This window comes from Dasypus novemcinctus, chromosome 17 (genome assembly GCF_030445035.2).
Source record: "Dasypus novemcinctus isolate mDasNov1 chromosome 17, mDasNov1.1.hap2, whole genome shotgun sequence".
Classification (NCBI taxonomy): Eukaryota; Metazoa; Chordata; class Mammalia; order Cingulata; family Dasypodidae; genus Dasypus; species Dasypus novemcinctus.
In genome coordinates this window covers 25,850,185-25,877,038 of record NC_080689.1, presented here as the reverse complement: position 1 = coordinate 25,877,038, position 26,854 = coordinate 25,850,185, and the positions used below count along the sequence as shown (strand labels likewise).

The window sequence follows — 26,854 nt, the reverse complement described above, 5'->3', positions numbered from 1 at the left end:
GATTGATGATTAAATCCCACTTGATCAAATTTGCATATAATGGTGTATTATTTAGTGGCTATTCTGTGGAGATTGAATTTAAGGGAGGGGTCAAGAATTCTAAAGAAGGGAGACCATCAGTTAGGAAACTGGTACCACATGTAGGTGAGAGAGAATGGTTGGTGATGGGAACAGGGATGGTATTAGTGGAGACTCTGAAATGAGGACAAATTCAAGAACTTGGTTATTGATTAAATTTAATAAGGAAAAAGAGAGATGGGTCAAGGATAGCCTCCAGTTTCTGCCTGAGCAAATGGGTGGAGGTGATGTCAGTGCATAGTTACACTAGTCAATTGAAATGTACTGTATTATAGAGTTTTGGCATTTCAGAATATAAATAAATGCTTTGCCTGTGGGATTGAATATTTTTAAATTACTGTAATCATAATAGCAATAACCTGTACTGTTCATTATGTGCCAAGCATTTAATCCTTGTCTCCTATGAGGCAGATACTGTTAACTGTCCTCATTTTATAGATGAGAAAACTGAGGCATGAGAGGAGCTTAACTTCTCTTAACAAGCTTAAAGCCACCCAGGCAGTTTTGCTCCAGAGTTCATGATTTTAACCACTAATTGATGTTGGGTGCTTGTAATTACACTATTACGTAATTCTTTTTTAACATTTATCTGGACTTATTGATATAAGAATTTGGAATTTACTATGATGTACCTTTCCTGGAAAATTTACTTTTTTGTGTATACAAATAGCATTCCCAGCCATATCTGTTTACCATTGAAACAATGATAATATCCTTTAATTAAATATTGATTGCTTTTATGCCCAAGGATTCTTTTTTGAAGTTGCTTGCTCTTTATATCGCGTTGTTACTTTTTGCAGCATGTTTTAAAATAGTGTTGTTGATTTTGTTATCTTTATCTACAGATAAAGATACCTTGTGATGTAGAGGTAAGGGCTGTAGTAGTCTTTGCAAATCAGATGACCTAGGTGGTGTTCTCTGTAAAAAAAGATAAAAAATGTGTTAGTATAGGTATGGAATCTTTGGGTAGTGGTTATGTGGGTAAAGTATCGTTGGGCTGTTGAGTAATGTAACATAGTATCAATCCTCAGTGGATTGACTCTCAGCTGGGAGAGTTGAGGCAGTCATTTCATTAAACACAGTAGATATTAAATGTCTTATTATATTGAAAGCTGGAACTGAGTAGACAGGCTCAATGATGGTCTCCTACAGATTTTGATGTGGGAGAGGGTAAGGTCCCAGGAGTAACTTGCTGTTGTGTGAGTTCAGGCAATTGGCAGAGAAGGAAGCCAAACAAGGTGCTTCAGAAATTTGCATCTGGTGTTTACATTTTCTGTGGTTATTTCTTCATCACTGTTAAGTAAAGTTTTATCTTATTTTGGTGTGCTGTGGTGAACAAAGGAAGGGTTTGGTGTTTAATCTTGAGATAGTGGTTGTGGTGTTGGGTAAGGAAGAGCCCCAGAAGAAGATGAAACTAGAGGATGTAACTCTATACCTTACTGACCATTCTTCTAGTGTTTTTCACTAAAACATTAATTCTGTGCTTTCCTTTTAATAGGGGAGGCTATTTTACTATGTTACTCTTACTATACTGGGGACTCATTAGCTTTATCATAAATGCCTTTTGGAAGCATCTTTGTTCCCTAACTTTGTCATTTAAGTTCCAGAACGGGAGATTAATTAATATATATATTCATAAATATTTTAATTTTTGCAACTTTTGAGTTATTTTCTAGGTGATGTCTACAGGGAAAGTAGGTATCTGAAGTTTATTTTTCACCTCCGAATCTAGTTTATGTGTGTATACAGCAGTAAAAGTAGTTTACAGAATAAGGCAGCGCCCCAAAACAGCTACTGTTCACATTTAGCTTTTAAGACTTAATTGCGATCAAGGCAAAATTAGTATTATTCCTTATCTGTATACATGGTAGGAAATCTTAATGGAATTCTTGACCCTTTTACCAAGGAGTGAGAAATCCAATATGTACTTAAATATCACTTTTTGTTAACTATTCTCAAATGAATTTATTCTTTGAGATTTTGCTTTAGTTGTGGTCCTTCAGGGCAAGTTTGTAGTGCAGGAATTAAAGTAACCTTTTTCTCTTTTTTTAAATTTTAGGTGAGAATTATGAAGATGATGAGCTAGTTAACTCTGATGAGGTTATGAAGAAACCATGTCCAGTGCAGATTGTTCTTGCTCATGAAGATGACCATAACTTTGAGCTTGATGAAGAAGCTTTGGAGCAGATATTGCTACAGGAGCACATTCGGGATCTTAACATAGTAGTGGTATCCGTGGCAGGAGCTTTTCGTAAAGGGAAATCATTTCTCCTGGACTTCATGCTTAGATATATGTATAACAAGGTGAATAGTGTCTTTTATAAATTGAACCCAATTAGGAACAAAAAACTACCAAACAATCCTGGTTAAAAAAAAAAAAACTGTCCAAAAGACCAGTATGTACTTTAATTTTACAGAAATACAATTGTTTCTAAAGCTTTTCATTTAAAGCAAATTTAAATTTGTTGTGCCTCTTGATTCTTCATCTCCATAATTCCTTTATGCATGTAATATGTATTGATGCATATGATTGAGCATCTCTATTCTAGGCATTGTAGCTCAAGTCCAAAGCATATTGAGTATACACTGAAAGTTCTCTGAAGTACTGTTCATTTTCTCCCCCTTTTTGTGATTTCTTCACACCGTCCCCTTCTTGATCATCTTTAAACATTTTAAAGTAGGCTGGTGGAGACCTTGTAAAAACACACGTTACTCCATTAAGTTACCTCAGTGGTTTACTCTTACTCCCTGAGGTAGAGTCCCGTTCTTTAAAGTGGCTTTTATGATCTCTGATCCTATCTCTTGTCTTTGTATTTCAGGTGTACTGTAATTTTTTCAGTTTCCTGAGTGTTTCCTGCTTTCCACAAAGCAGGCCTTGCTGTACCCTTGGCCAGTCTTTTCAATGGACACTTTCCCTGCCTTGTAAAACTATGTTAGGTCTTCTAACCAAATCTCAGGATACAAGTACTGTGTTTTATTGATGTTACTCTAGTTGCTAATCTTCCTGGCTGGTTTAAGCTCTGTTAAGACTGGGTCTTACCTTACTTGCTATCTCTTCAGCACCCAGCACAATTGGATTTTACTAGACCCTTATTGTCTATTTTGACTGATGAATCTCCATTCCTTGGCATATTTTTACTTTTTGATGGTACCAATTAATTGTCATTTCCCCCTATTCCTTGCTGGCATTCTTCCCTGACAAAAAGCAAAGCATTTTTTTCACTTGCATCAGAATGTTTTCCTAACAGTTGAATGTTGGGCTGAGGGAAGGAATTGGAAATTCCGAAGTGGAGTGCTTACTGGGGTGTAGTGGGGGCAGGGTTTAGAGGGGACTTTTGACATTCAGAAGCCACATGACACTGGAAATAGCACTTTGACAGAATTGTGTAATTGTCTAAACACTTGTCAGGGTGCTTACTTTTATAAGTTCTGTTTAAGTCTGGAATTGGGGATGCATCTGCGTTGTGATAATGAATTTGGTAAACATTCTCATTTGGCTTTCTGGAAAACTTTTTGGTAAATTTTTCATGCTCAGGTATGCCTGAGTATCAAGAATGTAGTTCATATTAACGAACAGTTTTTTACATAAGTGTTTTAAAGTTTTTCAGTTTAGATGTAATTATTTACCAGAGTTTTACAACCAAAGTAGAGAAATGTATAAAATAGTGGCAGATTCTTTAAAAAAAGTCTGCACGTTAAAAGATGTTGAAGTTCTCTAACTCCTTAAGTTAGTTTGTTTATATTTTATCTATCTTTGAGCTGTTCATGGCAAATGCATTTGGTTACAAGTAGGTCACTGATCAGTAGGATTTTAGAAGGGGAAGGAAATTTAGATCACTTGTCTAGGAAGGACAGATATGTTTCACCTCAGGTGCTATTTCTGATTCCATTTCTGATATTTTAGTAGTCTCTGTTCAGGGGAGAGTAGCATCCCACACATGTCATCCATTTGCCGTCTCTGAATTAATAGAATTTCCCCTCTCCTGGGAGAGAGATTGAAGCCACTGAAAGATTACGATTGCTTAAGGTTGCAGAGTTAATGGCTTCTAACTTTGAAATGATATCTTTATTAATTTTCATTCATAAGGTTTCCGTATTGAGTTCTTGATATAAACCATCTTATTCTGATCAAAAATTTCATTAAGTGGTGTGTGAGTTTTAGCTTAGCACACTTCTGCTTATACTGGTTTAATGTTGGGTCATGCTTTTCCTGGGAGATGAAAATAAATAAGAAATAACAATGGAATAGATTTCTGTTTATTTAATTGATCCATGTGCCTGCAAAGGTGGGATGCTAGCTGAAAAGTGTAAGGAAAGAAATAGCGGCTTTTATGGACTTTGTCTTTTGTATTGGGACCCAAGTCGTTTTTAGTATACAGTTCATGTTGTGATTGGTTGTCTTTTGAGTTTTGTTTTAAACTCTCTTTAGGTTTCCCCTCCATCTTTCTCTTTTGAGGCAAGAGTATTCATAGATGATGGTGATGTTTTTGAATCTTTACAAAATGCCAGCTCATTGCTTGTTAAGTATTTAACAGGTATTCCTCTTAGTAGTAATAATAACCCTATCAGTAATATTAGTGTTTCAACTTGAAGAAATGAGGCCCAAAGTAAGTGGAAAGTCTGAGGTTTCAGACAAGGCAGTTGGTCCCAAAGCCTTTATTCTAAAAACTACTCTGCCAAATGATCTTTAGTCATTTTCTCTATTTCTAGTATGTAAAATATACCTGTATTATAAAATATACCTACACTGAATTGTTCTTTTTTACATGTTTACTTTCCAGTGTTTGCTTCAGAAGGAATAGGCTGATGGGAGGATTTTCTTTATTTATGAGCTAGAGCAAGTATGGTAACTTCATGCTGCCCATTGCTATCTGTACTTAATGAATAGAGTCTTTGCTGTCTTTTCATCCTCAAGAGTTTGGACTCCATTTATAACATAATTGATAAAGGCATTTTAAGGGGAACTATCCTCCATATAGCTTTTATTCTTTACTATTTAAAGAGCTGCTCCCAGACCTGTTGCCAGAAGTCAGGAGCAAAAACTCAGTTAAGGATTCTATATGCTATTACATACAACTTGCCAAAAGCACAAATATCTTAGACTGAGGCCTATGTGGTGTCAAGCCTGATACTGCCTTCTTCTCCAAGGCATCTGAGATGTATGATTTTGGAAGATGTGTGACTCCGTGAAGAAAAACTTGATTCATTTCATGTTCTTGTCCAGGAAAGAAATATATTTGGAGGAAGAACAGTATTTTATGTTTCTTCCTAGAGTCATTTTATTATTTATTTTTTATCATCGTATAGCTAACATATACTAAAGTGGATAAATTTTACTGTAGCCAGTGAATTTTTATATATGTGCATCTTTATAACCACTGCCACTCATATCAAGAAATAGAACATTTCAAGCACTCTAGAAGGCTCCTTCATTCCCTTTTCCAGTCATTATTACTATCTTTGTTTTCAACTGCCACCCTTATTTCCATTTATATCACCAATCACCACAGATTAGTTTTCTGCTTTTGAACTTCATGTAAATGTAATCATAAAGTATGTACTCCTGTGTCTGGCTTCTTTCACTTAGAATTAAGTCTGAGAGATTTATCTATGTTGTTACATGTATCAGTTCCTTTTTACTACTGAGTGGTATTTCGTTGAGTGAATATATCACAATTTATCTACCCATACTTATGTAGATAGACATACAAATTTCTAGTTTTAGTCTATTTTTAATAAAACTGCTATGAACATTCTTGCACAAATCTTGGTGACATAGCACTTACTTTTATTGGGTTTATATCCGGGAGTAGAATTGCTTGGTCACAGAATCAATACCTATTTAATTTTAGGAGGTACTGCCAAATTTTTTTCCAAAGTGTTTTTTATTTTTTACCAATTTGTATCTCCAAAAGCAATGGAAGAGACTAACAGTTGTTCTGCTTCTTGCAAACACTTAGTTTTGTCAGTCTTTTCAATTTTAACCATTTTGATAGGTGTGTATTTTGTTAATTTCAAATTGTTATACTCTAAACAGATTAATTTGCTCATAAAATTGCCAGATTTAGTGAAGAACTTGAGCTTATTCATTTAATTATTACTACTGATTTTGCTTTTGACTTTCACTTTTGTTACAAATGAAACATTGTATGTAACTATTATATAGCAAGTGACTGAAATCTTAAATTTTATACTGTTATAATTTTTGCATATGCTAGAAACAGGCAAAAAATTTGACCAGGATATTAAGAGTCAAAGAAAATAAAAGCTAAGGGGATTGGATACAGGGATTGTGTGGACTATGCAGATAACCTTCTTTCTGTTAGTATGTTGTATTTTTTCCCCCTGAGATGCTGATTTCTGGGTTAAGACTAACTTTCCCTTCTTCCATATGCAGGTTTAAATTTAACAGGAGTAATTTCAATTAGAAAAACTTTTCATTACATGCTGGCTAAGCTAGAGAAATCAGAAACAGATTAGATGGAGGAGGCTACAATGTATTGTTAAAAGTCCTTGTTGCAGTGTTATAGGTGGGATCTTCCAGGTGCACATTCACCTTGCATTCCTGGCTCTTGCCTGAAAATGTTGTCATTTGTAGCTTTAAGCCCAAATATATGCTCTTTATGTACTGCCTGTTTCGTAATATCATCAAAAGTTATGGTACCTATGTCATCACTTATTTTTATTTTGGGATTTTAGATTTGAGAGAATAGAAATTGTTTGTTCCAGTTAATCTTTTTCTAATGTCTTTATTGAAAATTAAAATTTATTAGAATCTAAAGTAACTGATTTTTGTTTAGGCATATCTCAAGTAATAAACACAAACACTGACTTGAAATTTAGAACATATAGGAATTTTATGGTTTTGTATAATTTAAGTTCCTCTTATGTTAGCAGTTCTTGGAGGAGAAATACTTTTGAAGTAATAACTCCCTCCCATCCTCCTCCCCCTGGAATATTTTCTATTCAACTCAAGAGTTTTAGTTTAGAATTTCTTTGTTCTCCCTCTGAAAAAAATTTTTTCTACACATTTCTTTAATAGAATAAAATTTTTATTAGATGCTTTGGAGAATATATCTTAATGTTTTCATCAAGAAGCAAGTTTAAGCCATAGGATTTATGCCACAGGGCACTAGTGTGTGGATATTTAACAAACCTTCAGGGGCAGGTTTTGAATGATTGGGAATCTGTTAAACCTTTTCACTAAGGGTATTTGTCTTTTTGTTTTTCCTTTAACAGTTTTATCAAGATAATTCTTATACTCTACAGTTAATCCATTTAAACTGTATGATTCAGTGGTTTTATTTTTAAATTTTTAAAAATTGAAGTATATCATTCATACACGAACATACATAAACAATGAGTATATAGGAAAAGTTGTAAATTTACAAAATAAACATGCATAACATACAAGGATCCCAACACCTTGCTTTGTTGTAAAGCATTCGTTATAAACTATGCAAGAGCATTGTCAAAATATTACTACTAACTATAGTCCACATCTTACATTTGGTGTATTTTTCCCCCAACCCACCCTATTATTATTTTTTAAATATATTTTTATTACAGAGGTTGTGAACTTATAAAACAATCATGCACATAAGTAGAATTCCTATATAGCACCCTTTCACCAACACACCACACCATGGGAATATTTGTTACAGGTTATGATATAGTATCAGACCATTACCAACCATGGGCCATTACCCCGCCCCCCCCCATTATCAACACAGTACATCTTTGATATTTATGAAGAATATTACAGTATTGCTGTTAACCACAGTCCGTAGGTCACACCAAATGTATTTTTTCCCATGCTTCTCCACATTCCTATCACCCTGCAAAAGTAATGTACATCGCTTTAGCTCACAGAAAGACACTCTGTATCTGTACCATTCTCATCCACCTCTGGGTTCACTGTGTTAATTCAGTCCCTAGATTATTCTCCAGCTTTTTTTCAATTGACATTTACATCACTAGACTACCCTTTTCAGCCACAACCCCATGTATAAACTAGCTGCTACTCACTATAATGTGTTACCATCAACTCCATTTACACATTTTTATAGTCAAGTTATTATAACGTCTTACATTAAGTATCAGTAGTTCTTCTCCACTCTCCTCTTATTTTCTAATAACCTATACTCTAGGTTTTATAATGAAACCATGTAATATTTGTCATTTTGTGTCTGGCTTACTTCACTTAGCATAATGTCTTCAAGATTTATGCATGTTATCATATGTGTCCCAATTTCATTTCTTCGTTTCTTCTTACTGTAGCATAGTTTTACCATTGTATGTATATACCACATTTTGTTTATCCATTCATTGGTTGACAGACACTTAACGTTGTTTCGATCTTTTGGCAATTGTGAATAACGCTGCCTTGAACTTTGGTGTGCAGATGTTTGTTCATGTCACTGTATTTAGTTCTTCTGGATATATTCCTTAGAGGAATAGCTGGATCATATGGCAGTTCTATATTTAGCTTCCTGAGGAACCGCCAAACTATCTTCCTCAGAAGCTGCACCATTTTACAATCCCACCAACACTGAAAGAGTGTTCCTATTTCTCCACATCCTCTCCAGCACTTATTGTTTCCTGTTTTTTAAATAATGGCCATTCTGTGTGATATGAGATATCTCATTGTCATTTTGATTTGGATTTCCCTAACAGCTAGTACAGAACATTTTTTCATGTGCTTTTTGGCCGTTTGTATTTCTTCTTTGGAGAAATGTCTATTTAAATCTTTTGCCCATTTTTTAATTGGATTGCTTTCTCTTTTATTATTGTGTTGTATTATCTCTTTATATAGAATGGAAATTAAACCCTTTATTGGATATGCGGTTTCCAAATATTTTCTCCCATTGAGTGGGCTGCACTTTCACCTTCTTGATAAAGCCCTTTGAATCACAGAAGTGCTTAATTTTGAGTCGGTCCCATTTATCCATGTATTCTTTTGTGGTCTGTGCTTTCAGTGTAATAATAAGAATCCACCACCTATGACCAGGTCTTAAAGATGTTTCCCTTCATCATCTTCTAGTAGTTTTATGGTTCTTTCTTTTATATTTAGGTCTTTGATCCATTTTGAGTTAATTTTTGTATACGATGTGAGATAGGGGTCTTCTTTCTTTCTTTTTGGCTATGGATATCCATCCGGTTCTCTCAGCACCATTTGTTGAATAGACTGTTCTGTCCCAGATGGGTGGGTTTGACAGGCTTGTCAAAAATCACTTGACCACAAATGTGAGGGTCTGTTTCTGAACCATCAGTTCATTTCCCTTGGTCTATGTATCTGTCTACCAGTACCATGCTGTTTTTACCTCTGTAGCTAGGTAATATGATTTAAAGTCTGGAAGTGAGAGTCCTCCAACTTTGCTTTTCCTTTTTAAGATGTTTCTGGCTATTTGTGGCACCTTACCCTTCCAAATAAATTTGATGATTGTGTTTTCCATTTGTTTAAAAAATGCTGGTGGAATTTTTATTGGGATTGCATTGACTTTCTATATCAATTTGGCTATAATTGACATCTTAATGATATTTAGTTTTCCAAAGCATGAGCATGGAATGTTCTTCCAATTATTTAGTCTTTTTTGTTTTTTTTTTAACAATACATTGTAGTTTTCTGAATACAAGTTCTTTGCATCCTTGGTTAAATTTATTCCTAAATATTTGATTCTTTTAGTTGCTATTGTAAGTGGCATTTTTTTCCTGACTTTCTCCTCAGATTGTTCATTACATTTGTATAGAAGCACCATTGGTTTTTGTGTAATGAACTTGTATCCAGACACTCTACTAAATTCATTTATTACCTCCAGCAGCTTTGTTGTTGATTTTTTGGGGTTTTCTAGATATAGGTTCATAACATCTGGAAATAGCGAAAGTTTTACTTATTTCTTTTTTATTTTTATACCTTTTATTTCTTTGTCTTGTCTGAGTGCTCTAGCTAGAACCTCTAGCACTATACTGAACAACAGTGGTGACAGTGGACATCCTTGTCTTGTTCCTGATCTTATCAGGAAAGCTTTCAGTCTTTCACCACTGAGTACAAAGTTAGCTGTCGGATTTTCATATATGGTCTTTATCACGTTGGGAAAGTTTCCTTCAATTCTTATCTTGTATTTTTCAAAGAACCAACTTCTAGTTTTGCTAATTCTATTTTTTTTTTCCAATTTCATTTATTTCTGCTTTGATCTTTGTTATTTCATTCCTTCTGCTTGCTTTGGGATTAGTTTGCTGTTCTTTTTTTAGCTCCTCCAGCTGTATTGTTAGGTCATTGATTTTAGCTCTTCTTTTTTATTGTGAGCATTGAGGGCTATAAATTTCTCTCTCAGCTCTTCCTTAGCTGCATCTCATAGGTTCTGATATGTTGTGTTCTCATTTTCTTTCATCTAACATATTTATTGATTTCTCTAGAAATTTCTTCTTTTACCCACTGATTATTTGAGTGTGTTGTTTAATCTTCATATATTTATGAATTTTCCCTTTTTCTGTCTCTTGTTGATTTCCAGCTTTATGCCATTATGATTAGAGAAAGTGCTATGTATAGTTTTGGTCTTGTTGAATTTTTTGAGATCTGCTTTGTGACCCAGCATATGGTCTATACTGGAGAAAGATCCATGAGCACTTGAAAAGAATGTATTTTCTGCTGTTTTGGGGTACAGTGTTCTGTATATGTTCATTAAGTTTAGTCTATTTTTTATATTATTCAGGCTTTCTGTTTATTGATCCCCTCTGCCCATATGTTCTGTCCAATGCTGAGAGTAGTTTATTGGAGTCTCCTGTTATTTTAGAGATATCTGTTTCTTCCTTTAGTTTTGCCAGTATTTGTCTCATGTATCTTGGGGCATCCTGGTTAGGTGCATATACATTTATAACTAATTTCTTCCTGGTGAATTGCCCTTTTACTAATATGTAATGTCCTTCCTTGTCTCTAATAACAGTCTTGCTTTTAAAGTCTATTTCATGTAAGTATAGCTACTCTAGCATTTTTTTGGTTACTGCATGCATGGAGTATCTTTTTCCAACCTTTCACTTTCAATATGTTGGTATCCTTGGGCCTAAGGTGAATCTCTTGCAGATGGCATATAGATGGCTTATATTTTCCTATCCATTCTGGCAGTCTGTGTCTTTTCACTGGGGAGTTTAGTCCATTAACATTCAATGTTATTACTATAAAGACAGTTCTTATTTCACCCATTTCGACCTTTAGGTTTTATCTGTCATATTTTATTTTCACCACCCCTTTGACACTTTCAGTTACTTTTACTGACATAATCTTCATTTCAGACTCTTTTCCAAGCCTTTCCTGCCTTTTCAGCCGTAACTCTTGCTTTAGAATTTCCTGAAAAGCCAGTCTCTTTGTTATAAACTCTCTCAGTGTCCGTTTATCTATGAATATTCTAAACTCACCCTCATCTTTAAAAGACAGTCTTTCTGGATCTAAGTTTTTCCCTTGCAGTATTTTAAATATGTCATACCACTGCCTTCTTGCCTCTATGGTTTCTGAAGAGACATCGGGACTTATTTTATTGGGTATACTTTATATGTTATGCATTGCTTTTCTGTTGCTGCTTTCAGGATTCTCTCTTTGTCCTTGGCATTTGAAATTCTGATTAGTATGTGTCTCGGAGTTGGCCTATTCAGATTTATTTGGTTGGGAATATGTTATGCTTACTGGATAACGTATTAGATATCTACGTCTTTCAATAGGGTTGGGAAAATTTCTGCTCTTATTTCTTCAAATATTCCTTCTGCCCATTTTCTCTTCTCTTCTCCTTTTGGGACACCCATGGCATGTGTGTTTGCACATGTCTTGCTGTCATTTAGTTCCCTGAGACCCTGTTCAAGTTTTTCCATTCTTCATCTATTCATATGTTTATTTTTGGAGGCCTTATATTCAAGCTCACTGATCCTTTCTTCTGCCTCAAATCTGCTGTTCTGTGCCTCCAGTGATTTTTTTTTTTTTAAAGCCAGTAAAAAGAATTTATTGGGAGATGGGGGAAAAGAACAGAGCTTGATGAGAAATGGGAGAGAAGGACAGAAATATGCACCAAGATTTGGTGTGGGCTCCTCTAGGCAGAGAATAGGCTTGCAAATGCTAAGGGGAGGGGCCACCACTGGTATTCTTTACCCCACCAGTGGTGAAGGCCAGGTGAGGCTTGTTTGGAATATCTGGGCCCTCCCCTCAGCCCGGTAAGAATCCCAGCTGGGACCTCGGGGTCAAGGTCATGGTCTCCACAGGGTCTCATGCCATGTTGTCTGTTAGCCTCCAGTGTATTTTTAATTTCATTTATTGCACCTTTCTTTTTTTGTTAAAGATCCATTTTTTATTTCTCTCCCTCCCCCCCCCCCCCAGTTGTCTGCTCTCTGTGTCCATTTGCTGCATGTTCCTCTGTGTACACTTGTATTCTTGTCAGTGGCACTGAGAAATTGTGTCTTTTTTTTGTTGTGTCATTTTGCTGCATCAGCCCTCTGTGTGTGTGGCACCACTCCTGGGCAGGTTGCACTTTTTTCGCTCAGGGCTGCTCTCCTTACGGGGTGCACTCCTTGCGCGTGGGGCTCCCCTACGTGGGGGACACCCTTGCATGGCATGGCACTCCTTGCGCGCATCAGCACTGTGCGTGGGCCAGCTCACCACACGGGTCAGGAGGCCCCAGGTTTGAATCCTGGACCTCCCATGTGATAGGCAGATGCTCCATCCATTGAGCCAAATCTGCTTCCCTGTTGCACCTTTCATTCCCATAAGATCTGCTATTTTTCTATGTATGCTTTAATTCTTCTTTGTGCTTGCTCAGTGTCTTCTTAATATCCTTAATCTCTTTAGCCATTTCACTGAATTTATTAAGATTTGTTTGAACATCTATGATTAGTTGTCTCAGTTCCTTTATGTCATCTGGAGGCTTTTTCCTTTAATTGGACCATATCTTCCTGTTTCTTGGTATGGATTGTAATTTTTTCTCGATGTCTTGGAATCTGGCTTACTAGATGTGTGTAATCTGGCTGCAGTACTCTTATTAGTTTAGGGCTTTCTTGCCCTTTCTCCCTTGCTGGTTGTGTTGTAGGAGCTGAGTATATAGTTGGTGCTGTAAGCTGTGGAGGCTGAAGCTGCCCACATTGCCCCAGGGACTGAGGAAGCTTGTACCACTTTTCTTCTCTGCCAGGTTGAGGGACAGAGCCACAGCCATGTGTAATAAGCCAAGTTGTATAGGACAAGACTGTCTGTAGTTGCCTGGAGAGACTGACAAAGCTTCATACCCCTTCCTCCCTTACCTGGGGCAGGGATGGAGCTGCAGGAGTGAGCAGCAGTCTATGTCGTGTGGGTCCAAAATGACTGCGTTTGCCCAGGTAGACTGACATTGCATCCACCACCCCCTCCTCCCCTCTGCCAGGGGCGGGGATGGACCTTCTGGGGTGCCCAACAATCTAATCCATGAGAACCAAGTATACCTGCAGTTACCCTGAGAAGCTGAGGCGGTATGGTCCCTTCTATCCCTAAAGGGGTTGAAATGGAACCACCAGTGTCCAACAGTTCATTCCATGTAGGCTGTTCGGTCTCTGTGGGCTAGAAGCACCTGCCTTTACCCAGAGGCTGAAGAAACACAGTCCCTCTCTTGTGAAGCCACTTGTGCCCAACAGTTGAGTTTGTGCAGGCCAGAGTGCCTGCCATTGCCCTGAGAGGCTGAGGAAATACCAACCCCCTCCTATCCTATGGGGTAGCAGAGGTAGAGATGGAATAGAAGGTACTCAACAAACCAGTTCATATGGACTGAAAATGCCTGCATTTGCCTGGAAAGGCCAAGGAAACATAGCTTCTCTTCTTTCCTATTAGGGTGTGGGGATGGGGCCCCAGGTGTCTGACTATTCAGTCTTTGCCAGCCAAAAGCACCTGCAGTTACCTGGAGAGACTGGTGCAGTTCCCCCCAGCTTCCTCCCTGCCAGAGGTGGGACTGGAACCTAGGCTAGGGCTGCAGTCCGATCTTGGTGGAAAGAAGCCAGTCCCTAACTTCAGTGTGATTTTCCATTAGCTCCACTTACCCTCATGCCAGGGGTGGAGTTAAAATGGTGGCTACCGGCCTCTTTCTGACTTAGGTTCAAACTTTAGCTGTTGTTAGAATTATACTTTAGCCAGCTGAGTTAACTAATCAGTAGCTGAAGTTGGTGGCCACCTGTCTTCTTCCTCTTTTGTTTATGGGAGCTTCCAACTCCAGCCATGGAATAGCTCCTAAAGCTGCTTGTGCCGTGGGCCCTGGCCTACTCTCAAATCTTCTCTGCAGGTGAACAGTCTTCTCCTTCCATATTTTCAAGGATGTAGCTGGATACTTTTTTGGTCTCCTGGGGCCCCCAAACAGGTACTTTAGGTAGCCATCTTACCCCTCCTCCCAGTGTTTTTATTTTATTCATGGATAATGTGCAGCTATCACTACAGTCAATTTTAGAATATCTTCATCACCACAAAAAGAAACTGCATATCCTTCAGCTGCTCTTCCCAGTGATCCCAGCTCTAAGCAGCTCTAATCTACTTTCTGTCTCTATAGATTTGCTTATTTTAGATATTTCATATAAATAGAATGATAAATGTTGTTTTGTGGCTGGCTTCTTTCACTTAGCATAATACTTTGTGTTTCATCCATGTTGTATCGTCATTCTTTTTTATGGCTGAATAGGATTCCATTGTGTGTGTGTGTGTGTGTATATGTGTATGCTCCATTTTGTTTATCCATTAATCCATTGTTGGACATTGGCTTATTTTTACCTTTTGGCTATTACGAATAATGCCAAACTGAAGAACTGCCAGACTGTTTCCAAAGGGCTGCACCATTTTATATTCCCATCAGTAGTGTTAAAGGGTTCTAATTTTTCAACATCTTTATCAACACTTGTTATTATCTGAGTTTTTGCTTCTAGTCATCTATTTAGTTTCTTGCCTGCTAAAATAAATACCATGCAGTAGGTTGGCTTAACCAGTGAGAATTTATTGGCTCATAGTTTTGATGTTAGGTTAGGAGAAGGACAAAATCAAGGCATCATCAAGGTGATGCTTTCTCCCAGAAGATTGCAGTGTTCTGGGACTGACTGCTGGTGGTCCTGGGTTCTTGGCTTTTCTGTCACATGACAGTGCACATGGTGGCCTTTCCTGGCTTCTTTGGTTTTTGTTGACTTTTAGCTTCTGGCTGTTCCCTGTGGCTTTCTCTTTCTCTCTGGCCTTTCCTATAAGGCCTTCAGTAATAGGATGAAGACTTATCCAGATTCATTTGGACCACACCTTAACTGAAGTAACATCATCAAAAGGTCTGTTTACAATGGGTTCACATCCACAGGGATGGATTAAGTTAAGAACATAGCTCCAGCCACCACACCATTCTAGGGTGTTAAGTGGTACTTCACTATGTTTTTGATTTGCATTTTCCTGATGGCTGTGTTAAGCATCTTTTAATGTGCTTATTGACCATTAGTATATCCATGGAGATTTATTAGGATAGATCAGATCCTTTGTCCCTGTTTAAGCTGGGCTTATTTGTCTTTTTTTTTTTTTTAAAGATTTATTTATTTATTTAATTCCCCCCCCTCCCGTGGTTGTCTGTTCTTGGTCTATTTGCTGCGTCTTGTTTCTTTGTCCGCTTCTGTTGTTGTCAGTGGCACGGGAAGTGTGGGCGGTGCCATTCCTGGGCAGGCTGCTCTCTCTTTTCACGCTGGGCGGCTCTCCTCACAGGCGCACTCCTTGCGCGTGGGGCTCCCCCACGCGGGGGACACCCTTGCGTGGCACGGCACTCCTTGCGTGCATCAGCGCTGCGCATGGCCAGCTCCACACGGGTCAGGGAGGTCCGGGGCTTGAACCGTGGACCTCCCATATGGTAGACGGATGCCCTAACCACTGGGCCAAAGTCCGTTTCCCTGTCTTTTTATTTTTGAGTAATAAGAGTTCTTTATATATTTTAAATACAAGTCCTTTATTAGACATGTAATGTTACAGATATTCTCTCATTCTGTGGATTGTTGTCTTTTTGCTTTTTTGATAGTGATCTTTGAAGTACAAAAGTTTTTAATTTTGATGAGGTCCAGTTTGTCTATTTTTTCTTTGGTTGCTTATACTTTTGGTGTCATATCTAAGAATCCAGTGCCATATCTGAAGTCATGAAGATTTATCACTGTTTCCTTTTAGGAGTTTTATAATTTTGACCCTTATAATTAGGTCTTTCCTCCATTTTGAGTTAATTTTTATATATGGTGTGAGACAAGGGTCCAATTTCATTCTTTTGCCTATGGCAGTCCAGTGTCTCAGCACCATTGGTTGAAAAGGCTTCTTTCCCCAGACAGGCCAGGGCACCCTTGTCAAAAGTCAGTTCACCATAGACACTTGGATTTACTTCTGTACTCTCAGTTCTATTCCATTAATCTATACGTCTATCCTTATGACAATACTGTTTTGATTACTATTGCATTGTAGTAATTTTAAAAATATGGAAGTGATAGTCCTCCCATTTTGTTCTTTTCAAGATTGTTTTGGGTCTTGTGGGTCCCTTGAGTTTTTATAATAATTTTAGAATAGCTTGTGTGGGATTCTGATCTTGAGTGCATTGAATCTGTAGATCACTTTGGGGACTCTTGCCACCTTAATAGTATTGTCATCTGATCTATGAACATGGGATGTTTTCCCATTTATATAGATCTTTAATTTCTTCCAAAAAGTGTTTTATGGTTTTCATAGTAGAAGTTTTGAACTTTGTTAAATTTATTCCTAAGTAGTTTATTTTCTTCTATGCTAATTTCATTTTTGGATTGTTCATTGCAAGTATATAGAAATACAATTGATTTCTGTATATTGATCTTGTATCCTGCAACCTTGCTGAACTTGTTTGTTCTAATAGTTTCTTTGTAGATTACTTAGATTTTTCTGTGATCATGTCATCAGCAAATAGAGATGGTTTTAATTCTTCCTTTCCAATCTGGATGCCTTTTATTTCTTTTTCTTGTCTAATTGACCTGGCCAGAACCTCCAAGTACAAAGCTGAGTAGAAGTGGCAAGTGGGCATTCTTTCCTTGTTAGTTTCCTCAGGGGGAAAACATCTAGTTTCTCAATTTTAAGTATGATATTAGCTGTAGGTGTTCTTTATCAGATTGAGGAAATTTATCTCTGCCTAGGAGTTTGTTAGGAGTTTTTAATCATGATTGTGTTTAGAGGTTATCAGAGGCATTTTCTGCATCCATTGATAGGACTGTGTAATTTTTCTTCTTTAACCTTTAATGTAATGGATTATGTTAATTGATTTTCAGCTGTCGAGCCAGTTTTGCATTCTGGAATAAATCCCTTTTTGTCATAGTGTACAATTATTTTTATATATTGTTGGTTTCGATTTGCTAATATTTTGCTGAGGATTTTTGCACCTATGTTCATCAGAGATGTTGGTCTGTAGTTTTCCTTTCTTTAAATATCTTTATCTTGTTTTGATATTAGTGTAATGCTGGCCTCATAGAATGAATTAGGAAGTATTCCCTGTGCTTCTGTTTTCTGGAAGCATGTAGAAAATTGGTATTAAATCTTCCTTAAATTGTTTGGTGGAATTCACCAGTGAAACCATCTGAACCTGGTTATTTCTTTTCTGGAAGGTTTTTAGTTACTCATTCAATTTCTTTAATAGATATAGGCCTGTGCATGTTAGCTTTTTTCCCTTGTGTGAGTTTTGATAGCTTGTGTCTTTTAAGGAATGGTCCATTTCAACTAAGTTATCAAATTTGTGGGGTACAGTTATTCATAATATTCCTTTATTGTCCTTTTAATGTTCACAGGATTAATAACTACTACTCTTTGATTTCGTATTTTAGTAATTTATGCTTTCTTTCTTTGTATTTGGTGTCTAGTTTAATTCCAATGTGGTCTGAGAGCATACTTTGTATGACTTAATTTTAAATTTGTCAAGATGTATTTTATGGCACAGAATTGGGTCTATTTTGGTGAATGTTCTGTGTGAGCTTCAGAAGAATACATATTATGGTATTGTTGAATAAAGTATTTTATAAATATCAGTTAGACCCAGTTTATTGATGATGCTATTTAGTTAAGCTACATCCATGTTGATTTTTTTTGTCTGCTGGATCTGTCAGTTACTGATAGAAGGGTGTTGAAGTTTCCAACTCTAATGTAGATTTGTTTAGTACTCCTTGCAGTTCTCTCACTTTCTGCCTCTCACATTTTGAAACTATTGTTAGGTACATCCACATTATGAATTGCTGTGTTTTCTTGGAAATTTATGTAATTCTTCTCTTTACTCCTTATAATTTTCCTTTTTCTGAAATCTGCTTTGTCTGAAATTAATATAGCTACCTTGGTTCTTTTCATTAGAACATGGTATTTCTTTCTCCATCCCTTTACTTAATAAAATAACCTTTCGTGTCTTTGTGTATAAAGTAGATTCCTTGTAGACAATATATAGTGGGTTCTTGTTTTTTAATCCATTCTGATAGATTCTGTCTTTTAATTGATAATTACCATTCACATTTAAAGTGATTATTGATATAGTTGGATTAATATCTACAAAGTTTTTTGTTTGTTACACTTGTTCTGTTTCTTTTTTATATTTCCCCCTCTTTCTCTGCCTTCGCTGGGTTAATTGAGCATTTTATATGATTCTGTTTTCTCTACTTCCTTAGCATGTCTGTTATACTTCTTTTAAAATAATTTTAGTGATCTAGAGTTTGCAGTACACATTTACAACTAATTTTGAGTCTACTTTCAAATAACACTGTACTGCTTCATGGGTATATAGGTACCTTTATTCCCAGTTCTTCCCTCCTGTCCTGTCCCTTATAACATTGTTGTCATTTCACTTATCCATAATCACCCAGTATGCTGCTTTTATTACTTTGAGCTATCTATTAGATCAATTAAGAATAAAAATAAAATATTCTATCTTTATCTTTTCATCTTTTCCTTCTCTGATATTCTTCCTTTCTATATAGATCTAAGTTTCTAATCTGTATTATTTTCCTTTTTTTTAAAAAAAAAAAATTATTTATTTTTCTCCCTTCTCCTCCCACCCTGCTGTTTTTGCTGTCTGTGTTGTCTTCTCTTCTCATTTTCTCTTCTCTAGGATTCACCAGGATTCCATCCTGGAGACCTCTGATAGGGAGAGAGATTCCCTGTCAGTGGTGCCACCTCAGTTCTTGGTTTCTGCTGTACTTCACCCTGACTTGTCTCTTTTTTGTTGCGTCATCATCTTGCTGTGTGACTCACTTGTGCAGGCACTGGGTCACCATGCGGGCACTCGCATGGGTGCTGGGTTGCCACACAGGCACACTTTCTCTTCTTCTTTTTCACCAGGAGGCCCCAGGGATCGAACCCATGTCCTCCCATATGGTAGGCAAAAGCTCTATCACTTGATCCATATCCACTTCCCTTATTTTCCTTTTCTATCAAGAATTTCTTTTAACATTTCTTGCAAGACAGGTCTACTGTGAGAAATTCCCTCAATTTTGTTTGTCTGAGAAACTTTTTTTTTTCTTCCTTCACTTTCAAAGTATAATTTCACTGGATACTGAATTCTAGATTGGTAGTTTTTCTTTCAGTACATTTAATATTTCACACCACTCTCTTTTTGCTTCCATGGTTTCTAGTAAGAATTCTGATCTAAATCTTATTCTTGTTCCTCTATAGCTAGTGGTTTTTTGTTCTTTGTAAACTCTGGCTTCTTTTCAAGATTTTCTCTTTGCCTTTGGTTTTCTGCAGTTTGAAAATGATATGTCTAGATGGAGTTTTTTTGTTTTTTATCCTGTTTTGTGTTCTCCGAGTTTCCTGAATTTGTGGTTTGGTGTCTGTTATTAATTTTGAAAAATTCTCAGCCATTATTACTTGAAATGTTTCTTCTGCTCCTTTCTCTTCTCCTTTTGATATTCCCTCTTCATATGTGTTACACTTTTGGAAATTCTTACAGTTCTTAGATATTCCGTCCCCCTTGCCCCCTTCTTTTTTCCCTTGCATTTCAGTTTGGGCAATTTCTATCAACATATCTTCAAGTTTACTGATTATTTCTTTGGCCATGTCCAGTCTTTTGTTGAGCCCATCAAAGGCTTTCATTTCTGTTACAGTGTTTTTGATTTCTAACGGTTCTTTTGATTCTTAGAATTTTCCTTTTTTTTTTTGCTTACACTTACTCATCTGTTCTTGTCTACTTTTTCCATTTGTGTCTATAACATATTAATCTGATTATTCTAAAATCTATTGTGTCATTTCTGAGTCTCATTCTCATGCTAGTTTTTTTTCCTTACCTTTTAGTGTGCCTTATAATTTTTTTGTTGAAAGCAGACATGGGATATTGGATAATAGGAATTTAGGTGATTAGTCTTTGAGTGTGTGGTTTTATGTTACTCTGCCCAGGAACTGGGCTGTGTTTAATGTTTCCTGTAGCTTTAGGTGACAGAGGCTTCAGTGTTTTCTAGTTTCCTTAATTTTTGCCCCCCTCCGTTGTTGTCTTTGGGCTTCCCTAAGACCTCCTTCCTAAATAGACTCAATCTTCCACTTGTAATCCTCTGCTATTGTCTGGATGTGGTAGTAATGTGTAGGGAGGGAGAAGTGTTGAGAAGTGTTTTTATAATCTTAACAATTAAATCTCAGTTTTTAGTAGGCCTGAGTCCCTGTGACCTTAAGAAGGGCTTCTTACTTTTTTTTTTTTTTTACTCCCCTTATTTGAGACAGGAAGTCTAGAAGCAGTTGTAGTTGGCTAATTGCCTTTTCCCAGGGTCAGCTAAGGCTCTGGTAGTTTGTGCTGGAGGATTGGTCTTTGTAATGGGGCGTATTTCAAAATGGTTACTTTTTGCTATCCTATATGAGATTTATGAGGGAATTTTTCTCAGATTTCCAGCTTGAGAACCTGGTGAGGCTTTTGGAGGTAAACCCCACAGAAGTGTTGGAGCCCATTAAGACTGGGCTTTCAGGAGTTTTTAACTCTGAAGCTAGTCCACGCTCAATCTCCCGCAATGGGTGGGTGTCTTTTTCTCCTAGCCATAATGAGTTAAGGCTTCTGGATGGACTTCATGCCCCAGGTGACCCACAGGTGAAGGAAGCAGCCTACCTACAAACAGGGAGAGGGCCTGCTCTGACACAGGTGGGCCTTGCTGGACCAGTAAGTCTGTTTAAAGTTTGCCTAGTTCTTTCATTTTGTTGCTAGGGAATGTTACTGTTCCTTTGGTGTAATAAGAACTTTTTCTTTACTATTTAGAGTAGGTAAGGACTCTCTTATTGTTGATAATTATGTTATGTAGGTTAGTCTTTTTGGCTACTGCTTAAGTTTATTTGCTGCAGTATATGACTATATATTTTCAGGTTCCTTTTGCAGTTGAGATTTATTTTTAAAGATATATTCCTCTCCTTTTAACTTTATTTCAAATGTGGAGGAATAAAATCACTTTTGGAATTCTGAGGTTTGAGGCTTTTTGGTCACCACAGTAGTAAGTAGTACCAGATTAATATTTTTCAAGTTCTTCTGTTTGCGTTTAGTAACTTATATGACAACTGAAAGGGAGAAGACCTTTTGCTGTTATCAGTAGGGCTGCCTCTAGAACCTATTAGAATGCTCCTCGAGGATAGGGATATTTGTTCTTGTTTAATGCTGTATCCCTGGAACCTAGAACAGTGTTGGCACCTGGTAGGGGTTCAATAAACATTTGTCAAATGAACCAATGAATATGTTTTATGAAAGCTATCAGACAGTGTTCAATATTTTGGAAAAATGACAGACTTCTTAATTTTAAAAAATCAGATGATCTAGATTCTATGATTTAACTTATCTTTTATCCTTTTATAGAATAGTCAATAATATGATCATATCTGGAATATATGATCAGTCTTTAGCATTTCCATTACAGGTAAATTAAGATGAGAAGATACATAGTCAATAGATTGTTTTGAGACCCTGATTCTTTTTTCAAAGTGTCTTTAGCACATGATTTCAGTTATCTATGTTTTTTAAAATTTGTTTTTACCATGTTATCCATGCAATTGTATTAATTTTTCTAGGAATAATAAAAGTGATCATATTTTTTTCCTAACATTTCTCTTACCTGTGCTCAAAAGGGAACACATTGAAACATATAATTACAATTTATAATTTACTCATTCATTGAATAAATATTTTGAGTCCTTAACTGCAGGCTAGGCACTATTCTTCATGCTGGGAATAACTGAGAATAAAGCAGACAAAATGCCTTTCTTCATGGGTTTTATATTCTCATGGGAGAAAAAAGAAACAGGTTAAATAATAAAATATAGAGTAAAAACAGATTTCTCAAAGAGGATAGATTCTCTTAAGTTATTTATATAGGTTGAACGTTTTAAAAATAAGCAATTAATTAAATACCAGATTTCTTTGACATTGTTGGAGGATAAGATGTCACATGTGAAAGCCTAAAACAGTGGAAGGCACTTTGGTAGCAGTGATTTGGTATACAAAGATGATTGAGTTTATAGCTTTTGCTCTCAAGAGAATTATAATAACTGCATTGCAAAGCCATAGTAAAATAACTACATGCAGTATCAATAATATCCTTTTAAGAGTTCAGAAAAATTGGAATTTCTCAACTTTTGGCTCAGACTAGGTATTGGACACATAGAACAAAGGTATAGATATGTTAAAAATGTAAATTATTGGGGGAATGGTGACCTTTTTGGTATGGATGTTAGAAACAGGAAGGTTGGCGTTTGTGTGCATGCGCATGCGTGTTGGGGATGCCTTAAGAGAATGTCATGAACAGACATGAAAAGTAGGTTAAAAGATAGATTGTTACACAGCAGATCTCCAGATGGTACTCTTGGTAATGGTGTGCCACAAATGACTAGGACAGTGGCATATTTAATTGTCTTGTTGAGAAAATTAAATTAAGTATATGAGAAGGATGAGTTGGAAAGTACAGTAATGAGGAGAAAAGAGACTGGTTTGGAGCATCTAAAATATTGTTTGTAGGCAGAGTCACCTGTTGGACTTCTCCAGGAGGTGCCATTAATCCTCTGGATCCTGTGAGGGGTGCCTTCTGAACCACAAGTCCATAATGTGAATGGAGGTGTGCCATGTCGCATCCTTGTGACCAATGGCGTAATGAGGGCCTTAAGTTAAAGGCATTGAAAACTGAAGAAGAAATGAATCCAAGAGAACTTTGTAATTGATAGGATTGATAACCTACTGGGAATATTATTTTGTAATATAATGTACTATTTATAATATTTAATTATAAAAGTTTAGCCCTGGAGAGCAGATATAGTTCAGTGGTTGGGTGTTTGTTTCCCATGTACGAGGTCCCAAATTCAATCCCTGTACCTCTTAAAAAACAAAACAAAACAAAACAAAAATCATTTAGCCCCATGGTTATTTTATTGTAGAAAATTTAAAAAGTAAATAGAGTAGTCTAATGACCCCTGTGTACCTAGAAATGTCTTGCTTGTCTTGTTTTATCTACTTTCCTCCTCATTCTTCCTTCCCTGCCCCACTGGGATATTTTAAAGCATATCCCAGGCATATCTTTTTACCATAAACACTTGAGTATCTAACAGATAAAGACTCTTTTGTTGTTGTTGTTATTAACACACCCACAATGCTATAATCACACCACACAATCATCTTTACCCAGATTTAATCTGGGTTCAGATTTCCTTGTAGGTTTTAAGTCTTTTTTTTTTAAACAATTGGGTTGTTTCGATCAGGTTCCAAACAAGTTTTGTGATTATTTTTAGTTTATATTTTTAAAGAGAAAATTAAGGAGCATGAAAAACTTTTATTGTAAGCTATTTTAACAGTTATGCTGTCTTTACAGTAGCCTGTGTGGAACTTAGTTTTGCTTATCTGTACAAAGGAGATGTCACAATAGCAAGTATCTGTATTTTATGACTTTTAAACATTATAGGGAATCTTTCCATTAAGGGGAGAAAATATGTGTGCCCCTACTTATCTACTTAGAGAGTGGAAGTGTGAGCAGATTTGCGAAGTTTGAAGGTTTGGATGTGGAAGAGATGGAATCTCTATAAGGCATAGACCTCACCCCCCTCACCCACCCCCAGAAGGGATTAGGACGGCTTTTGTTACAACTTTAATGTTGCACAGTATATTTTACCTTACTGGACTTTAGCTTTCTTATCTGCAAAATTAGGACTTGGTAATAAAGTTCCTTTTAGTTCTTAATTTTGTGTGTGTTTTATTTTACCTTTATGCTTGACTTTTTAACAGGATTCCCAAAGTTGGCTTGGTGGAAACAATGAACCATTGACTGGCTTTACATGGCGAGGTGGTTGCGAGAGAGAAACAACTGGCATTCAAGTCTGGAATGAAGTATTTGTAATTGACAGACCTAATGGAACAAAAGTAAAATTCTTTTTTTTTGGTTTACTATTTTTTTTCTTCTTTATTCTTAAGCTATTTTCTGATTTTAAAAATCAAAACAACACAACTACTAATGTTTGATAACTTTAACATGGGTTTTTATATAAAAATATGTGAGATATTTAATTAAAAGTATTATATCTTACTGACTTTAATATAATAGTCACTTTTGGTGGTGAATATTTTACTTAGTATTTTAAAATTAGTATTTTTAATTCCTAGGTGGCTGTGCTGCTAATGGATACCCAGGGTGCCTTTGATAGCCAGTCAACTATCAAAGACTGTGCAACCGTGTTTGCTCTGAGCACTATGACTAGCTCTGTCCAGGTGAGACCTGAAATTACGTGGTATATACTATTCAGATAATCTTAATACGTTTGCCTCTCCTCAAAACGACTTTTGATTGTGGGGGAGAAAACCCAGTAAGGATTAAAATTAGTGTTTATTTACATTTACATGTTTGCTTTTCTGGCTTACAAAGTGAAACTTACCCTTTGAGAAGTTACAGGGAAGCAATAAACCAATAGACAATTCCTTTGCTTTTTCAGCATGGAAGCTAATGCTTTTTTTTTTTAAGGTAAAGCAATTATTGCATGTTACTCTTAATTGAATTCAGTTATGTGATTGCCAGCTGTATATAGTAAAGGAGGTAATTTAGTTACTTTTTGGTTAAACCAACCAAATAAAAGAAACCAAGTAATTACTCTTGTCTTTATATTTTGACAACTGCTACTCCATTATCTGGTCTAATGGAGGTAGATACACAAGAATTAATTCATGTTTGTAAATTTGAAAGTAAAGCTTTTATAGTAAACTAAGGATTTATAGCACTTCCTTCATTTAGTAAATGGGAAAATCCCTTCTGTTTGCTTATTTTATATATGTATATATAAAACCTTACTTGGTGTTCTATTAAGTTCTAGTCTCTTCAAGCTCTAGACCATCTCCTTTCTGTATAATTTAGATAAACTTGACTGAATTAAACCACCCCATGTCTATTTGTACTTCTTTACTTTCTCTTTTCTGAGATCATCTGTCGTTGATACTTCTCTGGTTAAAAAGTGATTATTAAAATATGATGGTTAGACCAGGTCAGTGATTGTTTATCAAGAAATATATTTGCAAATATTAAAAAATGGGAAATGCTTATCTTCCTAATTAATTTCCTAAAATAAGAAATTTCCCCTGTCAACTGCATATTGTAGATGATACTTTGTATTTGGAATTTTTATAATACTTTCCAGTAATATCTAGAATATAAGACCAATCTTTTATAAATTCCTGTTTCCAAATCTCCTTCCTCAATTAAAGTATCCAGCTCTCAGTATGGAAAGAAGTTTGGAGTATTAATAGGAGCTAAAAGAGGAGTGCTTTATAGTTTGGGTTCTGTTTATTACAGAGTTGGCAGTATCTGTCTACTTGTAATATTTATTTTCCTTCTTTAAAGTCCAAAACTTTAGTCACCACCTACTAAGTGATACCGTTGGAAGCTCTCAAAAGCTTTGTTCTGTCTTTTTCTGATCTGGGCACAACTACTATTCTTTTGAGGCAAGCAGAAGCCACTTCTTTGTGTTTATGTTATCAAATCAACATCCCTTAGGTTAGCTGTCTGTAGGGTTGTTGGGCTTGTGTTAAATCATAATAAGGGAATTCTCTGTCCTAAAAGTTGTGTTCTCTTGTTGATACACTCTTGTTTATATATTCACCTTTTTGATAGTAGGAATTTTGGACAGTCACTTAAAACCACTCAGCCACTTTTTTTAAAGAAATTTTTTATTGTGGTGTAACATTATATACATTCAGTATTTGCCATTTTTACCACTCTCAAGTATACAATTCAGTGGTATTAATCACATTCACAATGTTGAGTCAGCCACTTTCTTATCTGTAAAATGAGGAATTTTCCTATCTCACATGTGGTTGTTATATGCAATCAGAAATGAGATTTAAATGAGATAATGCACAAGAAAGTGCTAATAACTAAGAAGATAAAAGATACTATTTATTACTGCTTTCTTTCTGACCTTTGAGGCTAGTTTGCTTTCCTTCCTTAAGATATCTGGCCAATAGGTCAATGACAATTGTCATTTATTCTCTCAACAATATTTATTAAGCACTTATTAAGTACAAAACAGTATGCTAAGTACTAATGATCTATAAAGAACACATCCCCTTATCTTTTTGCTGTTTGTAACTTGGCCCTGGAAACGAAAGGATCTGGACCTCTTTTCTAAAAGTTTAGGCCCACATAGGTAAGAAAGAAGAGATTGTCATGCTGTTAGATTTTAAGTTTAAATCTAGACTTTAATCACTTGGGTCATTAATTACTTTGTAAATACCCTGTGTGGAATTAGCCAGTAGCTGAGAATATAATTTTTGGTTTGCTGGCCCATAATGGTGTTTATATATTCTTGACC

At 36.1% G+C, this 26,854-nt stretch overlaps 1 protein-coding gene across 10 annotated transcripts in view; it reads left to right on the top strand.

Moving 5' to 3' along the window:
• ATL2 (atlastin GTPase 2) overlaps positions 1-26,854 on the top strand; it is a 68,148-nt gene that overhangs the window by 29,359 nt on the left and 11,935 nt on the right. For all 10 annotated transcript variants that reach the window (XM_058278418.2, XM_058278417.2, XM_071208778.1 and 7 more), the window contains exons 2-4: positions 2,138-2,382; positions 24,285-24,419; positions 24,660-24,764. In XM_058278418.2, coding sequence (XP_058134401.1) covers positions 2,138-2,382; positions 24,285-24,419; positions 24,660-24,764 — 485 coding nt within the window. The remainder of the gene's footprint in view (positions 1-2,137; positions 2,383-24,284; positions 24,420-24,659; positions 24,765-26,854) is intronic.